The sequence below is a fragment of the Neofelis nebulosa genome, chromosome 17 (genome assembly GCF_028018385.1).
Source record: "Neofelis nebulosa isolate mNeoNeb1 chromosome 17, mNeoNeb1.pri, whole genome shotgun sequence".
Taxonomy (NCBI): Eukaryota; Metazoa; Chordata; class Mammalia; order Carnivora; family Felidae; genus Neofelis; species Neofelis nebulosa.
In genome coordinates, this window is record NC_080798.1 from 19,248,987 (window position 1) to 19,274,973 (window position 25,987).

General features: G+C 44.7%; 1 protein-coding gene and 1 long non-coding RNA gene across 5 annotated transcripts in view; one reads left to right on the forward strand and one right to left on the reverse strand.

Annotated features, from left to right (window-relative positions):
• Positions 1-25,987, reverse strand: part of GARRE1 (granule associated Rac and RHOG effector 1) — an 84,322-nt gene that overhangs the window by 18,768 nt on the left and 39,567 nt on the right. For 3 of the 4 annotated variants that reach the window (XM_058709252.1, XM_058709250.1, XM_058709253.1), the window contains 5 exons: positions 8,902-9,120; positions 2,534-2,674; positions 2,239-2,334; positions 1,947-2,108; positions 906-1,064 (listed from right to left, as the gene is read on the reverse strand). In XM_058709252.1, coding sequence (XP_058565235.1) covers positions 906-1,064; positions 1,947-2,108; positions 2,239-2,334; positions 2,534-2,674; positions 8,902-9,120 — 777 coding nt within the window. Of the gene's footprint in view, positions 1-905; positions 1,065-1,946; positions 2,109-2,238; positions 2,335-2,533; positions 2,675-8,901; positions 9,121-17,550; positions 17,805-25,987 lie in introns of those variants that run through there. The other variant, XM_058709254.1, reaches the window with a different exon arrangement.
• LOC131500281 (uncharacterized) lies at positions 17,902-21,092 on the forward strand. Its single transcript, XR_009256216.1, has 2 exons — positions 17,902-18,008; positions 20,908-21,092. It is a non-coding gene; the product is annotated as an uncharacterized LOC131500281 (long non-coding RNA).

The window sequence follows — 25,987 nt, forward strand, 5'->3', positions numbered from 1 at the left end:
CTGGGCCACCTGAGGCCTCACCCACATGAAACGAAAGAACAGCATCCTCCCAACAGCTCCATTTATGAATAAAGTAGGAATTAAAGAAACAGTTTTTTAAATTTTCTTAATCTCTAATTAGCTTCTGTTAACCTCTGACTGAAATGCTGTTATCTTTTCAAAAAGTAGTCATTTAATTCTCGAAAGTGGGATCAAGGTTGTAAGGTTATATGAGTCCCAGGTGCCAAACAAAAAGCTAAGTGGTGACTTCAGAGATTGATCTCTGGATCCCACCTTTGATAAAAGTCACTCTTCTTTCCCAAGGTGAAAAGACTAAATTTATTTCTGAATTGATGTTGTTATTTCATTGTTAAGAAGGAGATAAACAGAGAGCTGGGATACAAAGTGACTGGATGGGGGGGGGGCACTGCTTATACCACTGAGGTTTCTTGGAGGAGGCGGTGTTCGAGCTGACATCTGGAAGACGAAAAGATGTCACACATGCAGATTAGAGGGGAGTCTTCTCAGGTAAGAAGAGCATCAATGGCAAAGGCCCGAGACGGGAAGAAGCTTGGCGTGTTTGAGCATCAGAAAGATACCACTGTCGCTCCAGAGTGGGCGAGCTGTGCAGAGAGGCCCACCCCATCAACCAGCACTCACGGAAGGTTTCTGCACAGGAAACCCGCAACATCACTTTGCAACTAGGTTCCCTGCAAATATGTATTATCAGTCTATATGAGAAAACAAAAAAGGCTTTTTAATGCTGCTGTTCCTCTACCTTCTCCACTTGCTGTAAATGCTGCGGTACTGAAGAACTTTTAAAATTATTCAGTATTTCCACACTTGTGCCCACACTGCATCCTCCCATGCGGGAAACACTCTCTGCTCTCTGCTCTCTCTCCGGGGCGTCCCACACGCTCACTCACCAGACCAGCCTGGCCGAACAGCAGCTGCACAGCAGTCTTGCAGGCGCCCCGCCACGTGGACGGGCACACCTGGTTCAGTACTTCGGTCACAGGAAGGTCGTCCCTGGGTGTAATTCCATTGTAGCAGCCCGCCTCCTTGATGAGCTGCAACATCGTATGCTACGGGTCGAGAAGATGAGAGTTCACCCCTCAAGATAAAGCTGTACAAGATTCTACAATGTGCTGAAATGAATTTACAAGCACACAATAGTCCTCAAGAAAAGATCACTGTTTCAGTCCCCCCACTCAAATCATGTCATTTTCATTTCTTAGGTAACGGTCATCAGATACCCTCAGAGAATACGGATACGCAGACATTAATACACACACGTGATTTCTATACTAGCAAAAAATATAGCATTGCATTTGCTGACACAAATTGGCTGAGGAATTTTGAAATTCTGAATTCCTCTAAATAAGGAGACAAAATCATCTGGCAAAAATAAATACCAATGAAAACCTCAACTTTATTTTGGATGACCAAGTGGTCAGGTATGCAGACTCTGGAAACAGACTACATGGCCTCAAATTCCAGTCTACTACTTTGTAGCTGTGTGACCTTGAGCCTCAGTTCCTCTGTCAAATGGAGAAAAGAGCAGTGTCCATCTCCTGGGTGAGCATTAAACGAGACGATGCATGTGGAGCCCTTGGCATGATGCCTGGCTCACACGACGCTCCCAAACTGGTCATAATTACTGCGGTATCATGATAAAACTTCCTATCTAATTCACAAAAGTCCCCTAAAACATTAATCATAGATAGTATTTCATAGCGTGCTTTCAAAACACTTTATGTGAAACATTTGAACAAAATTAGGAATAAAACCTGGCAAATGTCTATTAAAATAAGTCATCATAGTCTGCTTTTAGACACCAGTGTACTAATACCTCCTGCCTTGACTTCAGTTTTGTTTTTTAATCTATATTCTTTACAAGCCCTTAGGTTTCCCTTAAGAACGGTTTCCAAGTTCACACCCGGTGTTGGAACCCCATGGAAAGCTACCGTCTTAAGTTTCAGGTTGTCGGCGGCAGATTCGTTGAAGGAGACGCCCTTCAGGAAGTGTGATCCTATCTGCACAGGGACGGTGGGAAGCTCACACTGCATGGGCTGCGGGGGGGTTTGCCTCCGCCCTGTCTGCTGTGCCTCGGCCTCGCTACAGCAGCCCTGCAAAAGGTTTGGAGAGGAGAGGAGAGGGGAGGTGACCCACGGCAATTCTGCCAAGACAGCCGGTTCACTTGGTATGGCGACACTGCCATACCACGGCTCCCAAGAGCTTCCAGAAAGAGAAGCATACCTGTAAACTGGCTTCAATTGCCTTTGGATTCAGGTGGAAACCAGCTTTCATTGCATATTCACAGTGGCCTAAGCTTTCCAGAGCTATTTTATATGCCTGCAAAAAAATTGTAAGAATCAAGATTACATGGCAGATCGTAGAATGACAAAATCCAGGGACAACAGGAATTTAAAATTTCTATAGTGACTGAATGACTTCAGGCCAAATACCACCCTACTATTCCTTCCAACTGGTTCAACCTCACAACTTGAATGCCCTCCCTTGTTTCTATCTGTCCTCAGATAATAACACTTACTTGCAAAGCGCTGTCGATTTTCAAGTTCAGTTCCTTGAGCTGGTGCTCGGGAATGGCCGCACTCTGAGAACAGAAGAGTTGCTGCACCTCAATGCCCGCCAGGCAGCTGTCACAGCCTCGTTCCCTCAGTCTCGATGTTGCCTGCAACAGTAACAGTGATGGGAAGGCACAAGAGAATGTAACAGACTTAGCTATGTTTAAAAAATAAGAAACGAAGAAAAAAAACAACGGAGTTAAACCCAGATGCTATCTGAACATTAGCTATATACCGGACATTCTGGATTGTCTGTATTACCAAGTGAGCAACCAGAAATCTGGGAAGATTAAACCAAGCATCTTGAAGAGAAAGCAAACCTGACACAGAACTACTTTATTTAAGAAACCGTGGGGAGGGTGGGGTGCACCTGGGTGGCTCAGTTGGTTAAGTGTCTGACTCTTGATCTTGGCTCTTGGCTCAGGTCTTGATCTCAGCGTCATGAGTTGAAGCCTCATGTTGGGCTCCATGCTTCATGTGAAGCTACTTAGGAAAATTAAAAAAAGAAACCCTGGAAAAAAGACTTACCTACCTGTTATTAATTTTTCCTATATGTAAAACTTTCACATTTTAAAAATGTATTTTTTTGAGAGAGAGAGAGAGAGAGAGAGAGAGAGAGAGAGAGAGAGAAAGAGAGCATACACACAGGTGGGGGAGGGGGCAGAGACAGAAGAGAGAGAGAATCCCAAGCACGCTCTGTGCTGTCAGTGCAGGGCTCATGAACCGTGAGATCGTGACCTGAACTGAAATCAATATTTGGATACTTAACTGACTGAGCCACCCAGGCACCCCTGTAAGACCTTCACATTTTTAATTTCTCTTTTAAAGACAGACAAACTAAAATACTGGCACTTGGAGTTTCCAGAATCATCATAATGAACATATAAGGTTAGGTGTTCCTATACACCAAAGTAAAAGGCCACACCAACATAGAACAGGGAAAAAACGTACCCTGGAGTATTAAAGGAAAAATAAGATTTCTGAAATCTGCACAAAAAAATTTAAATACTTACTGTTTGGTCATTAAATATGTTCATGAACAAGACAGAGAAACAAGAAAAAAAAACTAATCAATGTCTTATTGTGATGAAATGTAAGTTACTTATACGTATAACATGGGTCAGGACTGGACAATACAGAAAAAATGTATTTAATTTCTTAAATGGGAGAAGGAATTCAGGATGAACTGCCTTTCAATTTTTCAGTGTCTATTTCTGTTGCAGTAACATTTGTGCAACAAATAACATTTTTTAACAGCTAATTTTTGTTCTTCTCTCTTTTTTGTTCTTCTGCTGTAGGAGTTACAATGTTTACCAAAACTGCAGAAAGGTAATTAGCAGAAACAATGCTATAAAGTTCCAAAGCTTCACAAATTACACATGTATGACTACATTCCATCCAGTCCCTGAACCCTAACTAGTCTTACCGTTTAAAACTATTTGACTCTCTAAGATTCTTTCACTGAAATATTTGGCCCAGAAGGTCTTGTGTTGCATATCTATGGCTACGCAATGGAGCACAAAGCCTGGTGCCTGCCATCTTAGGGCTGACAGCCTTATGGGCCAAACAAAACATTTAAACCATTTAAAATGGAGAAAAACACACCAAGGAAAACAGGGAGAACTATAATAGGGAGGAGCACCCTAAACACTCAGAAATCAGCATTTAGGTTATGAATTTGAGGTGGAGGAGGAAGTCAGCAGAAGTGTGGGATGGGTGAGCAGACATGTCAGCAAAGAAACTGGAACCCAGTGAGCAAGGGAGACTGTGACCGCAGATGAGGTTGGTGAGCAAGGCAGGAACCAGACTGTGTGGGACTAGGCAGGTCATGGGGAAGGGTCGGTACTTTACCCTAAGGAAGTAGCAACATCATCCAACTTTAAATGGAGGGAGATGAAGGGTGGCAAGACAGGGAGGGGAGAAGGGAATCTAGCCACTGCAGGTGTCTGGGGAGAGGAGGGACATCCTGAACTAGGGCAGTGAAAGGGACACATGTGGAGTAATGCTTTGGGGTGGAACCTACAGGGCTTATGGACTGGATGTAGATGTGATGGAAAGACAGGAGGATAAATGTTCAGTTTCATGCATGAATGACCCAGTGTGGGATGGCAGCACTTGCTAGTATGGGGAAGATTTGGGCAAGACCAGGGGTGTGGGGAAAAGCTAATAAGCCTGAGCCACCTAGATACCTGAGGTAAGCAGCAGCTGAATACAGGGGACTGAAGCCCACAGAACTGGACTGGTCACACATATGTGAGGGCCCCCAGCACACAGGCAGTTCTTAATGTCCCAAGGCTATATGGAGACCCTACAGGGAGGGCACTCAGAAATGAGCACTGAGAAACGGACATAAGTTGTGTGTACAAGTTGTGTTGAAGAGAAAAAGCTAGCAAAGTAGATGGAGAGGATGGCCCAAGAGATTAATGCCTGCTTCAGGGACGCCACAGGAAGAGAGGGTCTCTAAGGGCCCGTATTGCTGTGAGCTGCTGAATGGAGTCAAACGGTTCCCTGGATTTGGCCACACAGAAGGCACCAGTGACCTTGACGAGAGAATGCCTGTTCTTTTTTTTTTTTTTTAATGTTTATTTATTTATATTGAGAGAGAGTGAGAGCTTGAACGTGAGCAGAGAGAAAGAGAGAATCTCAAGCAGGCTCTGCACTCTCAGCACAGAGCCTGAGGCAGGGCTCAACCCCATGAACTGTGAGATCACGACCTGAGCTGAAATCAAGAGTTGGACGCTCAACCAACTGAGCCACCCAGGTGCCCCTGAGAATGCTTGTTCTTGTGTAGGAGGGGAAGCCAGATTTCAGCCGGCTGAATGATGCTATTTATATAAAGTTTCATATTGTGCAAGATACACCTTATACTACTTATGGATACATGTATACAGAGTGAAAATATGATGTGAGTAAGGCAGTAAAAAGGTACAGAGGAAATCAGCTGCATTTGTAAATAATATTTTTTCTGTTAAAAATAAAAAGCATGAAAGGGGCGCCTGGCTGACTCAGTCTGTACAGCCTATGACTCTTGATCTTGGAGTTGTGAGTTCAAGCCGTACGCTGGGCATGAAGCCTACTTAAAAATAAATAAGTGAGCATATAAATAAATAAACCAATGGTATGAAGCAACTGACAAGAAGTTAAGATTCACTCGACAAAGCTAAAAGGCAGACAGGGTATGTGCGACATTTCCTATATGCTTGAAATCTTTCATAATAATCTTTTTTAGAATGACTCAAAGGTACGGTAGACAATTCTTCCAAGAAGTTGGCTGTGAGAAGAGCAGAGAAACAGGGCAGAACAGCGAGGATTTCTGTGTATGCGGGTTTACGTAGTGGGTGGGAGGGCATGCTGAAGAGGAGGGAGAGAAAACACAGGGCCCCACCACAGAGGCCTTGAGGGTGGGGGAAGGTGGGGACAGGGCGGACCCCGGACAGAAGGGTCCTGTAATGAAGGGAAGGAACTGACAAGGAACTGATGCAGGGCTCTGAATGGGGGAAGCAGTGTGGTTTTGGGGCGAAGAAAAGGGACTGCTGCCAGGTGGATTCTATTTCCTCGGTATAGTGTAGGGCAGGGTCACCGGCTGGTGGCTAAGTGAGTGAGAAAGCACAAGGGCCTGTGCAGACTGCAGTGGGTGAAGAAAAAGGTTAAGGTGAGGAGATCAAGAGACTGCTGGGGTCCTCACAAGCACTGGGTTCTCAGCATGATGATGTCAACAGGAGACAACTGTGAGCCCGGTATTAAGGGTATGAATATGAGCTGCATGATCAGGAGGCTGGAGCCCAGCAACCAAGAGGACACAGAGGTCTGTGAGGTGACAAATGGCCACCTGCAATAAGGTCAGCAGGTCCCACTTCCACACTGGACCCCAATTAGCATTTCAGGGCTGCTCTGACAAACACCGAGAGGCAGAGGAAAGCCCTTAACAGGAAAGAGAGACCAAAACAAACAAGAAAAAGAAACTGAAAAGAAATTCAAAAGAAGAACAGAGAACAGCATAAAACTGAAATAATAAGAAAATTAGAGAATGTACAATGTGAGACTAGTAAATAATATTTAAAATTTTGATTAAAGGAGATTTCTAAAACATGAAATAATCTGCCAACTGATTATGGAAGGATTAAAACTAAACATTATATAAAAAAATCAATATTATACTCCTTAACTGTAAATTATCTTTCACTACGTAAAATGTACCAAAAAGTCCTAGTCAGTCCTAGTTAAAGTCTTGACTTGGAAGGCTTTTCACTCCCACCCCCCCGGAAACACCTAAAAACAAATAATCCAGTGAAGAAATGGGCAAAAGACATGGACAGACGTCTTTCCAAAGAAGTCATCCATTTGGCTCATAGACACATGAAAAGATGCTCAACATCACACATCATCAGGAAAATATAAATTAAAACTACAATGAGTTACCACCTCACACCTGTCAGAATGGTTAAAATTAACAACACAGGCAACAACAGATGTTGGCGAGGATGCAGAGAAAGGGGAACACTTTTGCACTGTTGGTGGGAATGAAAGCTGGTGCAGCCACTCTGAAAACAGTATGGAGCTTCCTCCAAAAGTTAAAAAAAGAACTATCCTACAACCCAGCAACTGCACTACAAGGTATTTATCCAAAGGATACAAAAATGCCAGTTCAAAGGGGCACATGCACCCCGATGTTTATAGCAGCACTATCGATAATAGCCAAAGTATGGAAAGAGCCTAAATATCCACTGACTGATGAATGAATAAAGATGTGGTGTGTGTGTGTATACACACACACACACACACACACACATATACACAATGGAATATTATTTGGCAATCAAAAAGAATGAAATCTTGCCACTTGCAACAATGCGGATGGAATTAGAATGTATTATGCTAAGCAAAATAAATCAGTGAGAGGAAGATACACACACACACACACACACACACACACACACACACACATGATTTCACTCATTTAAGAAACAAATGAACATACAAATGAACATAGGGGAAGGGAAGGAAAAATAAGATAAAGACAGAGAGGGAAGCAAACCATAAGATTCTCTTAAATACTGGGGGCACCTGGGTGGCTCTGTTGGTTAAAGCGTCCGACTATGGCTCAGGTCACGATCTCTCAGATCGTGGGTTTGAGCCCCATGTCGGGCTCTGTGCTGACAGCTCGGAGCCTGAAGCCTGCTTCAGATTCTGTGTCTCCCTCTCTCTCTGCCCCTCCCACACTCACACTCTGTCTCTCTGTCTCTATCTCTCTCTCTCTCAAAAAAAAAATTTTTTTTTAAACTTTTTTTTACATTTATTTATTTTTGAGAAACAGTGAGACAAAGCATCAGTGAGGGGGAGGAGCAGAGAGAGAAGGAGACACAGAATCTGAAGCAGGCTGCAGGCTCTGAGCAAGCTGTCAGCACAGAGCCTGATGCGGGGCTCAGTGAGATCACGACCTGAGCCGAAGTCGGACGGACGCTCAACCGACTGAGCCACCCAGGTGCCCTTAAAAAAAATTTTTTTTTAAGAGACTCTTAAATACTGAGAACAAATTGAGGGTTAATGGAGGGGTACTGGGTGAGGGGATGGGCTAAGTGACAGACATTAAGGAGGGTACTTGTTGGGATGAGCATTGAGTGTTATCTATAAGTGATGAATCACTAAATTCTACTCCTGAAACCAATACTACACTATATGTTAACTAGCTTTGATTTAAATAAAATTAAAAAAAATAATAAAATATAAGAAATAATAATAAAAAGAAGAATATGTGGGGCGCCTCAGTCAGAAGAGCATGTGGCTCTTTATCTTGGGGTCTTTTGAGCCCCATGTCGGGTGTAGAGATTACTTAAATAAATGAACAACAAAACAAAACAAAACAAAACAAAATAGCTACAAGAAACGTGCTGTCACTGACCACATCCCCACGTGGCTGCCTGGCTGGCCGCTTTACCCTCCGCAGCCAGTTCTGGCCTGTCTTTCCAGACTTCGGCTCCAACCTCTTCTCCCTGGTCTCTCTTCCTTGAAGCTTTGCTGACTGCTCCTAGTTGGAGGCAGGACCCTTTCTCTGGGCTCCTGCACACCTCCATCACAGCCCTTTAACCCTATTTTTGTAGGCCCTCCCTCTTAGGAGGCTGTGAGCAGAGGCTGTCACCCCAGTGCCTGGCGCACACCTGGCCCAAAGTGAGTGTTCACAAAAGCATTCACTGTGAAATGAATGAACAAGCTAATGATAACGGTTTAAAACTAACAGTTCTAAATAAAATGCCTCTTTCAGGAACCAACAGGCAAAGGTCCTCTGGAGCCTCTCCTAGTTGAACATAGGGCACCAATCTTCCCCAGGGAGGGTTACCTCAGCAGCCCCCCGCCAGGATCGCACGGCTTCCTCCAGTTCGGGTGTGTGGCTCATGCCAGGTAAGCCGCTGCCGCCGCCGCCGCCGCCGCCATTCTTCTTTTCTGGCACGACGACCTCGGCAAAGCACGAGTGAGCCACTGGCTGGACCTTCTGTAATGCCTGGGTCAAAAACTGGAAATGGACCTGTACCACTGTCAGGAAACATCGCCCCAACACCTGTGAAAATAAGAAAGCCAGGGATTTTTAGGTTGTGGGCTGCTACTGCATTAGTGCAATAAATTCTCAACTATCAGTGTGAGCAGAAGGTAACAACACTTGGAAGTCTGAAATCACAGGAAGTTAGAAAGTCACCAGCCTTTAGGAGGATCCTTGTTCTCATGTTCGCACCTGGGTGCCTGATGTCTAGAAGTCAAGATATTTCCACCAAATCGCAAACCCCATGGTTCAAATGAGCCTTCCCAGTTCCCAGCTAGCCCCTCACTCCTGTTCTCTGCTCCCCTCATGTGAACTCGGGCTCACACCAACCCTTGGTTGTCTGTGAGTTCCTACTGAACCAGAGGAACCCACAGTTCCAATTATGTCCACACAGCATTCAGAAGGCAGGGTGAAAGCCGTGTGACTGAAAATCTGAAAGGTCAGTTTGACTATAAGACGACACTATTTATTAGAAATGGAATCCAAAGATACAGGTTATTTTGGTAACAATGTTATTAACATAGTTTTATTAACATAGCTGTGTGTCATTAATTCCAGTCTTAGGAAACAAAGCTGATAGACCAGTCTTCTAGGAGTCAACAAAACATACTGGACAACTCTGTCAGAACAGTAGAAACTCACTCACCCGAGACATTATCAGTAGTTGGTTGGTTGATGAAACATCCATTAAAGTAGGGAATTCATTTAAAAAATATTATAGACATATGTTAATATATACTATTAATATGTAACTATAATAATTTACATGTCAAAAAAATACCATAGACCATAAATATTTTAAGACACAAATGTGCATTTATCTGCCAAGGCCAAGGCTGTTTATTGACACTGTCATTCGTTTGCTTTCTTTTTTTTTTTTTTTTTTTTTAATTTTTTTTTTTTTTTTTTTCAACGTTTTTTATTTATTTTTGGGACAGAGAGAGACAGAGCATGAACGGGGGAGGGACAGAGAGAGAGGGAGACACAGAATCGGAAACAGGCTCCAGGCTCCGAGCCATCAGCCCAGAGCCTGACGCGGGGCTCGAACTCACGGACCGCGAGATCGTGACCTGGCTGAAGTCGGACGCTTAACCGACTGCGCCACCCAGGCGCCCCTCGTTTGCTTTCTTGAGGCAACCCTAGCTACAAGGTGTTCTCTAAGATTTCCTATTTCTTTTTCTTTAAAGGAGAGCAAGAACTTGTCACTTACAAAGTAACTTGAGCAGAGAACTTCCCAATTACTGACATCTTCCCCTAAGCTTTTACAGTTGTTTGGTCCATACCAAATTTGACATTCACGTTTTTCCCATGGAGGGTATGTCATATTCCACTGCTTTACACGGTGGATTACTTACTTACAAATTACTTTATTTATTGAGCTTGCAATTTATTCAACGGGTAGGAGCGCAGCGGGGAGGGCTCACTGGCTGTCAGTGATCAGTGCACTGCCTCGGGGAGGTGCTGAAGGCTGGGTAACTGTTTCCATTGCCTGTACAAGGAACCAACACCTAACCCCAGTGTCTACCCTCTAGTCCAGCCCTGTCCCTTAAGGCAGCCAAAAACAAGATTCAAGTCTGGCCCCACCTCCCAACATACATTTCAGATGCTGTCCTTTTCCATCTCCACTGGTCAGAGCTCTGCTTCCCAGAGAAAAGAGTCAGGCAAGTCTCAGTGGTAACACTTACTCACTCCGATTTTCCCCTGTGAAGTCACCAGGCCGAAACTAAAACAAACTCACACAAATCTCACACCAAAGCATCCTCCTCCTACAAGAGAACAATTAGAATTACAGGCTGGATCCCCACCCAAACCTCCTGGGTTTGCACTCATACCTGCCTCAAAGCTCCTCCCCATCAATGATCGGTGCCAGATGGGGCAGGGTGAGGGACACAGATGAAGCAAACCTAGCAACCTAGAGTGATGTGACAGGCATAGAATAAACAGCATGTATTTAGTGCCACTGTACATAATATTTAGTACACAATAGCAGCCAGCCTCAATCGAGCACTCAGCCTGTACTTCACCTATGCTAAAGATCTCACGTGGATTATCTCATTTAATGCTAGGAACAACGGTACGAGGTCATTCCCATTTTACAGGCAGTAAGAGTGAGGCACAGAAAGGTTACGAACTTTGTCATGGGGACACAAACTGGAGGCGACAGAGTGGGCACTTGACTCAAATGTCTGTGCCCTTAGCCAGTATGCCCCACTGCCTTCAGTTGGCTCTAAGCAGCTGGATACAGCTGTCGGCTGGCAGCACTGAGACCAGGCACCTAATAAACTCCACCTTAACTGGTTTAGGCCACAAGGAGGGTACCCTGAAGCCCCATACAAGGCACACACAGGAGGAGGAGTGGAGCTAGCTCCTCTGGCACACATTCTTTCTCTGCCTCCTTCCTCAGCCTCTTGCCGGCTACGGCAAAGATGTACGTGCCAGGTACCATGTGCGCCGGGGTCACGGTCTTACAGCTGCGGATGATTCAAGGGACTCATTCATTCCTTCAGCAAACATGGAACATGTGAATACCCGATACGTACAAAGCACAATAGGCTAGAGGGTGCTGTAAGAAAGACGATGAGCAAGTCCTGGTCCTCAGGAGGGTTACTTCCTGATGGTGGAGAACAAACTGCTAAGTGGAGATGCAAAGTCAGGGGCGACCGGAGAAGGAACACAAGGGGGGGTGGGAAGGAAAAGGCTCTCTGAGGGAAGGACTAAAGGAAGAGTTAACTACCCTTACCCCTATTCTAAAAAGGGAAAATGCTGGGAAAGGCCTGATGCAGGGTCCCAGGGTCCAGAATAGGACAGCGCCGGTTGATGGGAGGACGGGGCTGGGGAGGGTGCCCCTGTTGAGGGCAGGATGGTGGAAGGAGGACGATGCTGCTGCAGGAATAAGTGGGGGAAAAGATGCCGGACAGTTTAAAGGCAGACTTTTGGTATGTTGTCTCCACCATTCTTACATGTTTGACCTTGGATGAGTCATTTAATCTAAATTTCTTCCCTGTAAATAAGGAATGATGAGAACAAGAACTCGGCATCTCCCTGCTCCCACCCGTGATACAGGGAGCAGCAGTCCAAATTACACTTGTAACAAAATATCTGCGCCGTAAACGTTTCGTTAAGAGCCGATCAAAGCAATGGCCACCCTGGATTTGGAAAAGCTATTTCACAGAATATCTGCTCTAAAAGTTTCAAGTAACAGATGCATAAACACTACCTTGAGAGAGAGCGCCTGCCTCTGGGCATCTCCTGTCTCAGCCCAGCTCCCCTCCTGGAACACACCCCACCCACCTTGACCCAGACTTGGGCCAGTCCTTGGGGGTCTTCCTGAGAAACGTGGAAAGAAATACAGACTCTAAAGTTGTGAATTCAAAAGCAGGTGACCTCAGGGCCGTGGGCAGCTATTTTCTCCCTCACACGGAGAATGCTGCTTGGACTGCAGGATTCTGTGAGGCTGAAGAACAGACGTGGCAACCCGGGGAACGGATGAGTGGAGTGGTCAGAGACACTGCAGTTTAAAATGTCAATGCAGCTATACAGTTGCAGCGGTACCAACAGCCACTTTTATTGAGTGCTTAACCCATACCAAGCACTTTACTTGCAGTGAAGCAAGCATCCATTTCCCAGATGATAACACTGAGGCTTCGAGAAAGAAACCTGTTCCAATGCCATGCAGGAGATAAGAGGTGCAGTAGAGATCTGATGCCAGATATGTTCCACTCCAAAAGCTGTACTCCTAACCACTAAGCCACTGTCTCCCTATGACAAGATCCAGGACATAGCCACAACAGGGGTGGCTACTAAAAGGAGGGGAACCCTGATATCCCCCGCATACTGTCAGGCCCTGAGGTGGGAGGCATGGCTCAGTCTTCTCTAACAGAGGAAAAGGGACTGGGACAAGAGTATCAAGTGGGGTGGCCTGTGGCACTCCTAGGTGGCATGAGTCTCATCGTTTATGAATCCACAGCAGAGAGCAGCTGCTAAGACTGGCTGGAAATGGCAATATGAAAACAGGGAGAAGATACAAGGGGCTTGGGAGAAAGAGCAGCTTCTCTTACCTCTTGAGGAATTCCAAACCCAAAAACATCTGTTCGGTCCTTCAGTGCATCAGTCTCATTTAAGAATTATGAATAAAGCAATTGGATTTAATTGGCATTTGCATCAAAAAAATTTTTTTTAAGTTTATTTATTTTGAGAGAGACAGAGACAGGGTGAGCAGGGGAGGGGTAGAGAGAGAGAGTCCCAAGCAGGCTCTGCACCATCAGCACAGAGCCTGATGTGGTGCTCGAACTCACTAAACTGTGAGATCATGACCTGAGCGGAAATCAAGAGTCAGACACCTAACCGATTGAGCTACCTAGCTGCCCCGGCATTTGCATTTTAAAAAGACTAACCTAGGGGCGCCTGGGTGGCTGAGTCGGTTAAGCGTCCGACTTCGGCTCAGGTCATGATCTCGCGGTCCGTGAGTTCAAGCCCCGCGTCAGGCTCTGTGCTGACTGCTCAGAGCCTGGAGCCTGTTTCAGATTCTGTGTCTCCCTCTCTCTCTGACCCTCCCCTGTTCATGCTCTGTCTCTCTCTGTCTCAAAAATAAATAAACGTTAAAAAAAAAAAATTAAGAAAAAAAAAAAAGACTAACCTAGGGGAGCCTGGTTGGCTTAGTAGGAGAAGCATGTGATTCTTGATCTCAGGGTTGTGAATTGGAGTACCATATTGGGTATAGAGATTACTTAAATAAATAAGACTTAAAAAAAAAAGAAAGAAAGATAAATCTATTCAAGGCATCCCAAGTTGGTGGAATTTCAGGCCAATATCAGACTTCTGCATTAAGAGAAATCTTTTATTTTATTATTAAAAAAAAAACCCTCAGTTTTCATTCAGTTATTTTTTTTTTTAAGTTTATTTATTTTGAGACAGAGACAGAGAGAGAGGCACAGACAGACAGCTCGAGTCGGGGAGGGGCAGAGATGGAGAGAGAGAAAGAGAGATAGAGAACCCCAAGCAGGCTCCACACTGTCATGGGGGAGCCTGACTCGGTGCTCAAACCCATGAACTGTGAGATCATGGCCTGAGCTGAAATCAAGAGTCGGACTCTCAACTGACTGAGCCACCCAGGTGCCCCAAGAGAAACCTATTAATGTGACTTCAATTCCTCATAAAGGCCCAATTCCTGAATATAGACTAATCATTGACCTTGCCACTCCTGCCTCTAAATTTCCACAGAGCATTCTGGATTATAAACAGCCATCAAGGGCATCTACTAAAAGGAAACCTTGTTTTCTGGGACTCCCTGATGGCGGCAGAAACGCGGTATGAGTTCACTCTCCCATTCCCATGTACACATACCACATCTGCTGCTAAGGGTGTTGTGTTGATGGATACAACCAGAAAACTTTCTCTTCTTGGTGATGTTTATATTTTATTAATTCAACCAGGTTTTAGTTTAAGGTCACCCTACTCAGTCCCCCAAAGACCACCCTCTCTCACTGCCATAGTTGCAGAGGACCAATTTAACTCTACCTTCCTAGAATATTTCAAAGTTTAGTTTTAGTTACTGCTCTTCTAGGGCCAAGCAAGGCCTGGCTCAGCCCTGAATCTACGCCCGTGTTGGGATCATGGAGTGCCCAAAGCCACCCATCCCCCAGCACACCTAGTGATTTTCATATCGATACACACAATATCTCACTAAGTTCGTTTTCTACTTAACCTCACTTAACAATCCATCTTTCTCACATCCCTAGAGTGAAGAACAAATAAAACCAATACATATACCACATGGTCAAATGTCCAGGAACTCCATCATTTATTTCTGATCAGTTTAAAAGTCCAGAGTGAATGAAATGAAGGCGATCGGGATTGACTGCTTTTATTAGAAATTCCAAAGTCATTCAATCATTTCTTTCTCTTCAATATTTACTTTTACCTTAAACATTACAGTTGGTTCCAAGTTCCCTCAACCTTGCTCTTTTGTTCGTATGATAATTCCAGAGTTATTACATAATGACCTAACCAATAGACCAGAATGTGATATAAAAACCTAAATGTGTCTCCAGAGAAATAGAGAATGCAGTGGACCATGCCCAGGCTATGGAAAATGCTTGCAAAGATTAGATTACAGTATAAAAATGCAAAAAAGAAACTTACTGCAACTATGTATAGTCTGACCTAAAAAGCGATTACAGGGAGTATTTAAATATTTAAAAATTTAAAAGGCAACTAACAAAACGACAAAGATCTCTTTGCAGCAGGTATTAACCTAGAGCATAAAGAAGATGCCGTGTTATGTATAAGAGGGAGAATACAGAAAGGAAAGAAAAGCTAACACCTGCCCAAGGGTGGCTGAGCCAACACCAAATGCTAATCACTCACACAAGATTATATTCTGCCTCTGGATATGCTGCTCCCTTGCTGGTAAAAATATCAACAGACACAGTTTCAGAACTCCTACTTCATGGACCGAGCACTCGGGTGCACAAAACCTTTTATGTCAGTAAAACATAATCATTGCAAACAAATTAGGGGGAAAAAGATCAGCTAAATAAAAATCTACCAAATATTACCAAATAGATATAACCACTGATTACATGTTTCCTGTACAGCCTACATTTGTACCTGTAGATGGTCTTTTTGTAAAAACTAGATTCTGTTTATATGTTCTATTTATTTAAAAATTTTTTTAATGTTTATTTTTGGGAGAGAGAGAGAGAGAGACAGACAGACAGACAAAGCAGGAGTTGGAGAGGGGCAGAGAGAGAGAGAGAGAGAGGGAGGGAGGGAGACACAGAAGCTGAAGCTGGCTCCAGGCTCCTAGCTGTCAGCACAGAGCCCAATGAGGGCTCGAACCCACGAACCGGGAGATCATGACCTGAGCTGAAGTCAGACACTTAACCGACTGAGCCACCCAGGAGCCCCTATGTGTTCTGTTTTATAACCTGCTGTCCAAAAGAAAATATACTAACAATTTATTACCATGCCAACACGCACAGGGAGTTTTATATTTTAGCTATGTTGCTATAAATCTTAACAATAAGGATAACTATAAAATATCATTCAGGACATAAAAAAAGTGAAAGGCTACTCAAGGTAACTAAATCCATATTAATTTTGGTAAGCAAAGGACCCTGCTCTTATAGTAATTTTTCCTATTCAAAATGCAAGTTTCTTCCATAAACAAGCAAATTTATATTGTGGGTTTCTACGGGGCATAGATAAAAATATATTTAAGTCACCCAGACAAGCATATGGCCTGGGAGCCTATTAGAGTTCAGGAAATTCTTTTTGTTGGTATGAGTGTATTTTTCATCAAAAGTTGGCACTTTGATCAAGAAGAAAAAATTACCAGGGCGCCTGAGTGGCTCAGTCAGTTGAGTGTCTGGCTCTTAGTTTCAGCCCAGGTCATGATCTCACTGTCAGTTTGAGATTCATGTTGGTTTCCACATTGACAGTGTGGAGCCTCCTTGGGATTCTCTCTCCCTCTGTCTGCCCCTCCCCTGCACTCTCCTTCCCAAGATGGATAAATAAAAAAAGAAGAAGAAAATACTATAACTGGGATGTCTGAGCGGTTAAGACATGTCTTTTTTTTTTTTTGTTAATGTTTATTTATTTATTTTTGAGGGGAGTGGGAAGGGCAGAGAGAGGGGGATGGAGTATCCCAAGCAGGCTCCACATTGTCACTGCACAACTCAATGTGGGGTTCAAACCTATGAACCATAAGATCATGACCTGCTGAAATCAAGAGTCAGAAGCTTAACCCACTGAGCTACCCAGGTGCCTCAAGGCACTGGTCTTAAGAAGAAAATACTAAGGGCGCCTGGGTGGCTCGGTTGGTTAAACGCCCGACTTCGGCTTACGTCATGATCTCACAGTTCGTGGGTTTGAGCCCCGTGTCAGGCCCTGTGCTGTTAGCCTGGAGCCTGCTTTGGGTTCTGTGTCTCCCTCTCTCTCTCTGCCCTTCCCCTGCTCACCCTCTCTCCCTCTCTGTCAAAAATAAACATTAAATGAAAATTAAAAAGAAGAAAATACTAAACTATCTCCACTGGAAAAAAAATGATTAAAAAGACAAATGGGGAATTCAAAGTGGAAATTCACTCCATCAACATTATTTTCACCATAGGACACTGAGGAGAGGCCTTCTGCGTCCCAGGACCCGGTGCCACGTGTGTCACCTATTCCCTGAGAGAGGGCTCCACCGCACACATCAGACCGACTGCCTCTGTTATTCTTGTGAATTCCAACCGGTGACGGCTGTGGCAAATCCTGGGCTGAGGTGGAAAAGGGGGTCTCCCACCACCTCTCAGCAGCATCTGGGACAGTAGGTCCCTCCCGCTCACCCCGCTCCTTCTTGAAACACTTGCTTCTCTTGGCTTCCAAGACACTGCACTTACTCCATCTCTGCCTCACTCTCCGGCTGCTCCTTTAGCGTACTCCTAGGCTGCTTCCAAGTCATCTTCTGACCTCTAAATACCGGAGTGTCCCTGGGCTCACTCGTCCTTGGATTCGTCCTCTGGTTCTCCAGTTTATATTCACTCCCTTGATGACCAGGTCCAGTTTCACAGCTTTAAATACCATCTATTGAATCTACTGTTCCCAAGTTCCTATCTCCTGTCCGGACCTCAGCCCTGAACTCCAAATTTGTATATCCAACTGTCTACCTGACATTGCCCCTGGGATGTCAAATAAGCACTGCAGACCTGTTATTCCAGCTACTCTTTCCTCACTGCTCCCCGCCTCAGTAAAGAGTACTACCAGTGGTCCAGGTGCTTGTGTCATAAACCCTGGAGCCATCTTGCAGCCCCTCCCCTCTCCCTCATGCACACCCATGCACACCCCCACGGTGCTAGAATATTAATCAGCCTTAAGAAGGAGGGAAGCTCTGACACATGCTGCAATATGGATGAGCCTTAAAGACAATGGTAAGTGAAAGCAGCCAGTCACAAAAAGACAGATATTGTATGATCTTATATGAGGTACCTATAATAGGCAAATTCATAGAGACAGAAGGTAGAATTGTGGTTTCCTGGGGTTGGGGAGAGGGCGGAATGGGAGTTACTGTTGAAAGGGTTCAGGCTTTCAGTTTGGGAAGACGAAAACGTTCTGGAGTTGGATGGCGGTAAAGGCTGCGCAATACTGGGAATCTGCTTAATGCCACCGAGCTGCACACTTAAAAACGAGTACAACTGCTTCTAGTCACCTCCTCTGCTAACATTCTGTTCTAAGTTATGATCATCTCTTGCTTGGATTAATTACTATAATAGCCTCTTAACTGATCTTCCTGCTCCATTCAATTAGGATTAGGTCTGTCTACACCCAACAGCAACAAAACAAATGTAGTGGCTTAAACAAGAGTGATATTTACTTCTTTTCTTTCTAAGATAAAAAAAATAAACCTAGGGTTAGGCAGTCCAGAGCAGGCAATGGGGACTCCCGGGGTCACAAGGAACCCAGTTCCCGTCCTTCTGCTCTGCATCCTCACGCAAGGCTGGCATTCTTCAGTTGCCTCATAGTTCTAAGTGGCTAAATGACCTTCAGCCATTGGCCTGCATTCTAGAGAGCAGCCAACTGGGACAGGGGAAGGGCATACCCCCTTCCCTGTAAGGAAACTTCCCAGGAGACTCATCCCAAACCTCTAGCTACATCTTCCCAGACCTGAATTTATTCAAGAGACCCCCAGATGTAAGGAAGGCTGGGAGTCCAGTCCTTTTTCCAGGCACAATATGTCTGAAAACAAAACAAAACAAATCCAGAGTTTTGTTACTAAGGAGAGAGAGGAGACTGGATTTGGGGAGCCAACTAGCAGCATCTACTCTCTCTCCTAGAGGCGACTTTTTGCACAGGGAAGTCTTAGAAAACAGAAAGCGGATTATTGTACTCCCCTGCTCAAAATCTTCCAATGGCTTTCCACTACAATCAGAAGAAAATCCAAAGTCCTCATTCTGTCCTATAATACTCTATGTGAACAGGCCCCTGACTATTCTCTAAACTTATTTCCTATCCTTCTCAGCTCTAGCCACCCAGCTTTCTTGCTATTCCTCAAAAATTCTGAGCACAGCTCCTGTCTCAAGTCTTTTGCACAAGCCAGTTCCCACTGGCTGAGACAGGGTGTTTCAGCATCAACACTATTGACATTTGGGACCAGAGACTTCACCATTACAGGGGCTGGCTTATGCAGGTTCACATGTTGCTAGCAGTGTCCCTGGTCTTTCCTTATGAGATGCCAGCAGCACTGGCTACAGATGCAGTAACCACAACCCCTCAGATCATATTGTTTTGAATACATTTTCAAATTTTTACTGTTTTTTTAAGTTTGTTTACTAATTTGGAAGGGGGGGGCCACGGAGGGGCAGAGAGAGGGAGAGAGAGAATCCCAGGCAGGCTCCACACATAGAGCCTGACTGGGGACTTGATCTCACAGTTTGTGAGATTATGACCTGAGCCAAGATCAAGAGTCAGATGCTTAACTGACTAAGCCACCCAGGTGCCCCTGTTTTGTTTCGTTTTTTAATTTTTTTTAATGTTTATTTATTTTGAGAGAGAGAGAGAGAGAGAGAGAGAGAGAGAGAGAGAGACAGCACGAGCAGAGGAGGGGCAAAGAAAGAGGGAGACACAGAATCCGAAGCAGGCTCCAGGGCTCAGAGCTGTCAGCACAGAGCCCAACCTGGAGCTTGAACTCACAAACTGCAAGATTGTGACCTGAGCTGAAATCGGATGCTCAACAGACTGAGCCAGCCAAGGCGCCCCTGGTTTCTTTCTTTCTTTTTTTTTTTTTTTAAGCAAAAAAGCGGGGAAAATCCCTTCCTCCCAGGGTGACTTCTGAGAGATCAACAGCTGCAGAAGAGCTTGAATGTGGCTGTAGAGGGGAGCTTTTGAGTATCTCTACACATCTGTTCTGCCGCAGGATTGAAATACAATGTGATGGGCTATAAGGAAGAGAAATACCAAGATTTCACCTTCTCCAAGTAAATTTGAGTTGAAAATAAGATAAATCAAAGACGTTTGTGCTCCTGCAAACTTCTGTGTTTCAGGATCTGGGGCCTGAGTCAGGTCACCTAAAGTTTCATACTTCCTGCAAAAACACCATTCAACCATGGGTGTATACGTGTGGATAAGAAGGATGGGATATTGGTCAGAAGCAGAGAGAGAAACTGAGGTCTTAAAAGATGGCAAAAATTGTCCCCCAAATACATAGTGGGTCAGTGATATTCTGACTCCTTAGCATGCAAGTTCACTGCCTCCTCCTTCAAACCATTCTGTGCCCTCTGGTGTAACAGTCAAGTTCCTCCCTACCCCTAATATGGGGGGGGGGGGGGGGGGGGGGAAGGAGATGTCATTTTTGTGCCAACTGAAAATACTTCTAGACATTGCCAAGTGTACTCTGAGGAACAGCCCACCCTGACCCACTGGGGAATGAACCACTGCTCTATCTGGAGCATCCTTCCCTCTGGAATTCGTACAGCTGTAGCTCTGATAGTCATTGCTCAAATGTCCCATCCTTGGCCTTTCCTCTACCTCTCTCTCCCCCCTTATCCTTCTTCATTTCTCTCTACAGCACCTCTCACCACCTGACATTTGCACATGCTATTTGTTTTTTGGTCTGTTTCCCCACCTAGAAGCTAAGCTGGATGAGGGTAGGATCTTGGTTTTGCTTACTCTTGCGTTTTCAGTGCCTGGCATGCCAAGCCAAGCCAAGCGAGCAGCATGGTGACTCCAGGGCTGAGTGCAGGACATCAAAAGGCCAGTATCTTTGTGAAAATGACATCTGATCCCCCCCCCCCCCCACACACACACACACTTCCTGCTTTTTCCCCTGGACAGCTCTTCTGCAGCCAGCCCACAGAGACCAGCTGCAAACCTTGAGATTACTTTAAGGTGACCTTACCAACAGGCACAGGGAAGATCATGACTTTTGTGGAGGAAGGAAGTCCATAAACCACACAAGGCTTTCCTGTAAGTGACAACTCATCCATGAATAAAGAATCACGTATAACATTTGTTATGGCTTGGAACTGTACTCTTACTCTTTCAACCTAAGAGCCAATAATATAATTAATGGGTATGCTGTTAATAGAATTAAGGATATGTGTAAGGGAATAAAAAGATGTATTTTCCTTATATGTTTCTGTGTGCAAAGCTATTTGCTGCTCTTTGCATAGATCCATAAGACAATTAACAGTAGTTATATCTGGGACTGGCATGGAATTGGAAGGGAGGATCATTATTTTTGGAAAGGGAGACTTATGCTATTCAGAAATGTTTGAATTTTTTATCATGAGCATGTACCATGTATAAGAGAAACTAATTTTTTAAAATCAATAATCAACAGTAATATATCCAAAGCATTCCCATTAAAATGAAGACCAAAACAAGGATGCTCACTCTTTTTTTTTTTTTTTTAAAGGGAACACTTTAAAAAAAAAAAAATTTTTTTTTTAACATTTATTTATTTTTGAGAGAGAGAGAGACAGAGCATGAACGGGGGAGGGGCAGAGACAGAGGGGGACACAGAATCGGAAGCAGGCTCAGGCTCTGAGCCATCAGCCCAGAGCCCGACGCGGGGCTCAAACTCACGGACCGCGAGATCGTGACCTGAGCTGAAGTCGGACGCTCAACCGACTGAGTCACCCAGGTGTCCCGGATGCTCACTCTTAAAGGTGATTATTTCACATATTAAAACTTTTGGACATCACAAAATATGTAACTACTGGAAGGGAGGAGACATATGCAGATGACGTGACCATATATACACCAAAAAACCCCAAATAAACCAATTGAAACATGGGAATTATTGCATTCAGTCATGTGGAAGGAGACAAAAATCAAGGATGTTTCCATGTTATAGAAAAAAATGCTAAAATAGTATCTCATTCATTAGAGCAACTGAAATATAAATTATTTAAGAATTTCAAGAAGAAATATGGGCATCTCTGGGTGGCTTGACTAGTCGATTGAGTGTCGGACTCTTTTTTTTTTTATAATTTTTTTTTTAATGTTGATTTATGTCCAAAGGGGAGAGAGACAGACCGTGAGTGGGGGAGGGGCAGAGAGAGAGAGAGAGAGAGAGAGAGAGAGAGAAACAGAATCTGAAGCAGAGTCCAGGCTACGTGCTGTCAGCACAGAGCCTGACTCGGGGTTCAAACCCATGAACTCCAAGATCATGATCTGAGCCGAAGACAGATGGTCAACCGAGCCACCCAGGTGCCCCTGAGTGTCTGACTCCTGATTTCAGTTCAGGTCATGATCCCAGGGTCATGGGATTGAGCTGTGCATCAGGTTTGGTGCTGAGTGTGAAGTCTGCTTAAGACTCTCTCTCCCTCTGCCCCTCTGCCATGCTAGCACGCTGTCTCTCTAAAATTAAAATAAAAAAAAAAAAAAAAGACTTTTAAGAAGAAACATACACAATCATTAGGAAGGAGACTATGGAACTTTACCAAGAGACATAACAGAAGACTTCACAGAAAGGCATAATTGCTAAAATCCTGAAAAACAAACAAAACAATTTAGCAATGCATATGGAGGGTTATAACTGTGTTTCTCATCTTCTGACCCCCTCCAGATCTGGGTGTGGCCTCCTTCGGAGGGAGCCCCCCTCAGAGAGCCACTCTCAGTCCTGTGGCTTGGGGGAGGCGGACCCCGCTTGTACCGCAGCCATGGGGTGGGCATACAGTCAGACCTGGCTAATCGGCGTGTCAGTTTAACCTTTTTGGTCATAGGGTCCAAGGACAGGCAAGGTGACCCAAGCCAAACCAGCCGGACTCAGTTCTGGAACTTTTGTCAGAACCTCAGGGAAAGCAGAGGTGCTCTTTCTGTTGAGTTGCTGGGGGCTCTGGCATGGAGACAGTCTGCCTAGCCTTCTGTCTAGGACAGTCCAGTCTGCCTAGAAATGAAAGGAGCACTCGTGAAGGCAAAGAGAAGAGACAAAATTTGGGTCTTTTCGGTACGGTGTGAACCCCTGAATCCAGCCACGCCCAAAGAGCTTACTTGCTTCAGTTTCATGGGTCAATATATTGTTCTCTTGAGAGGTAGCACAGTGCTACAGTCAAGAGTTTGTACTCTGTAGAGTGAGACCGCCTGGCTCTAAAGTCTGGGTCTGCCGAGGAGACTTTTGATAAGTTGCTTAATCTCTCCACACCTCAGTGTCCTCATCAACAAAACAGGAATGGGAATAGTACCTAACTCATAAGGTTATTAATAGAATTAAGGGGCGCCTGGGTGGCTCAGTCCGTTGAGCATCCGACTTCGGCTCAGGTCATGATCTCATGGTTTGTAAGTTCGAGCCCCACATCAGGCTCTGTGCGGACAAGTTCAAAGTGAGGCCTGCTTCGGATTCTGTCTCACTCTCTCTCTGCCCTCCCCTGCTTGTGCTCTCTCTCACCCTCAAAAATAAAAGATAAAAATTAAAAAAAAAAATTAATAGAATTCAGTGAATTAATGCGTAGAGTTTCAGAACAGAGCACAGCATACATCACTATTAGCTGCTTTTTGCTTTTATTGTCATTTAAGCTATTTGAGTTTGGTTTCTGTCACTTGTAGCCATAGTGATTTTTTTTATAAAAACAAGTCTAATCATGCTGGTCTCTTGCTCAAAATCCCCCTTAAAAAATCCCATATCAGGGCGCCTAGGTGGCTCAGTTGGTTGAGTGTCCACCCCCTGGTTTTGGCTCAGGTCATCATTCACAGTTCCATGAGTTGGAGTCTGGCATCAGGCTCCACTCTGACAGTATGGAGCTTGAGACTGTCTCCCTCTCTCTGTCCCTCCTGTTCCCTCTCTCTCAAAATAAGCAAATAAATTAAAAAAAAAAAAAAAATCCCATCTCATTCTGTGTAAGTTCTAAATCCTTATCAGGGCCCAACCTAGTTCTCTGCCCTGCCCTAACCTCTTCTAGGCTGGGTAGGAAGTTCTGGTGTAGGGGGCTGGGTCCTGCCAGAATAAGAGGAGCAGGAGAACTCCGAACCAACCAGCAGTCATTTGCATCCCACCGCATCACACCTACTGTCTCAGTCTACTTATTTGTCTGTCTTGTCCACAAGGCCTAGAGCACTTTTGACTGGTCTCACTCATCTTTGCCAGCTCGTAGCCAGCTCGTGTGTATTTTCTCCAGGAGGGTGGGTGGTAGCAGCTAGGTAAAGAGGAGAGCAGACTAAAGGAGCTGGTGAGGCCTCAGGAGGGGTCCTGGAGTGAGCAAGGACTCATGGGGTTCCTCCACATCAAGCTATTTCTATCTTCCTGGCTCTGGATATGTCAGCATCAGCCAGAGGGCAAAGAAGCCCAGTCTCGTGGGGGACTGGACACTGCAAACAAGCCCCCTCCACACAAAGACTGCACACTGGCCTGAGGCAGCAGGGGGGTACAGGGCACCACCCCTGTATACGCTGGTCCCAGAAGGATTTTAGGCAACTGTCATTTTACATACACTCAGAATCCTGATTTGTAAAGATGAGGGAGGCTGCCAAAACAGGCTGTTATCCAATCCTGTGAAATCTCACAAGCCAACCAGTAACCATAAACATTTAGAAGAGAAAATAATTCGGGAAAGCTAGTTCTATGTACAATTATGCTCCAGGAACTCTTTTATTTCTCTTTCCTTCGAATTTGCCCACCAAACCTAGTAGTTCCCTTATGTTCCCTGAAGCCTTTTTAGCAACTATTAAATTTTAAATCCTATTCTCCTAAAGGAAAGCAACATTGCCATTTGAGTCACCAAAATGAGGAGCACACCCTGCCTACCTGCTGTTGGGGTCCTTCCTGCCCAGGGGGGTGTTTTTCTGCTTCTTCCTTGACTCACTTTTATTTTCTTCATTTTCCTGAAAAGTACCTGCTTTCCTTTTCATCACAACAACTTAATAATACTCCCTGTGATATTGTGATTTATAGTAAGAAATATGTATTTTGGTCTTCTTCCAAGGTTCCTGCCACATAGCTCCTAAAACTCTTGGAATTTTCTATGTGATAAGAGAGATAAAGTGTGTTTTGTTATTCGTAACAAGCCTCTCTACACCATACCTGAGTTTATGTTGATGAGGTGACTTTTGAAAAGCCCCTAGGAATGGGGGGCTGGTTGTCAAGGGAACCAACCACTGATTACAGGTTTGGAACTTTCAGTCCCACCACTCTGGGGAAGGGAGAGGTTAGAAGTAGAATCAATCAACAATGGCCAATGATTTAATCAATCACACCTACATAATGAAGCCTGGAAAAAGCCCAAAGGACAGGGCTCAGAGAGCCTCTGGGTTGGTGAACAATTTGGGCAGGTGCTAGAGGGTTGGTGCATCCGGAGTGGGCGTGGAAGCTGCACACCCCTTGCTCTGCGCATCCCTTTCATCTGGCTGATAATGAGTTATAGCCTTTTATGATGTAGTAAGTAAAATGTTTTCTGAGTTCTGTGAGCTGCTCTCGCAAATTAACCGAACCCATGGTGGCAGTCATGAGAACCTCTCCTTTACACCCAGTTGGTAGTAAGCAAGGGTAACAACACCCTGGACATGTGACTGGTGTCTAAAGTGGAGGAGGACAGTCCTGTGGGACTGAGCCCTTCCACTGTGGGGTCTGATGCTAACTTCCAGTAAACAGTGTCAAAACTGACTCAGAATTGCCGGTGTGGGAAAAACTCCCAGCGCACATTTGGCGATCGGATGTGCCAGAAGTGAAGTATTCTGTGAGGAGACAGAAAACAGAAGAGTCTACCTAAAGACTCTTAAAGACTTCCTAAAGACTCCTAAACACTCCCCTTCTGTTATGAGACCACTTCATAGGCACAAATCCTCCAAGGAATGGAATCATTTATGGGGTATTCCTGATACACTACTCCTAACACAAGTTTCTCTCTCCCTTTTTTAAAACTTGGAGTATGTCCAAACAAATAGAGAGTGTTAACAAACCCTCATATACCCATCAAAA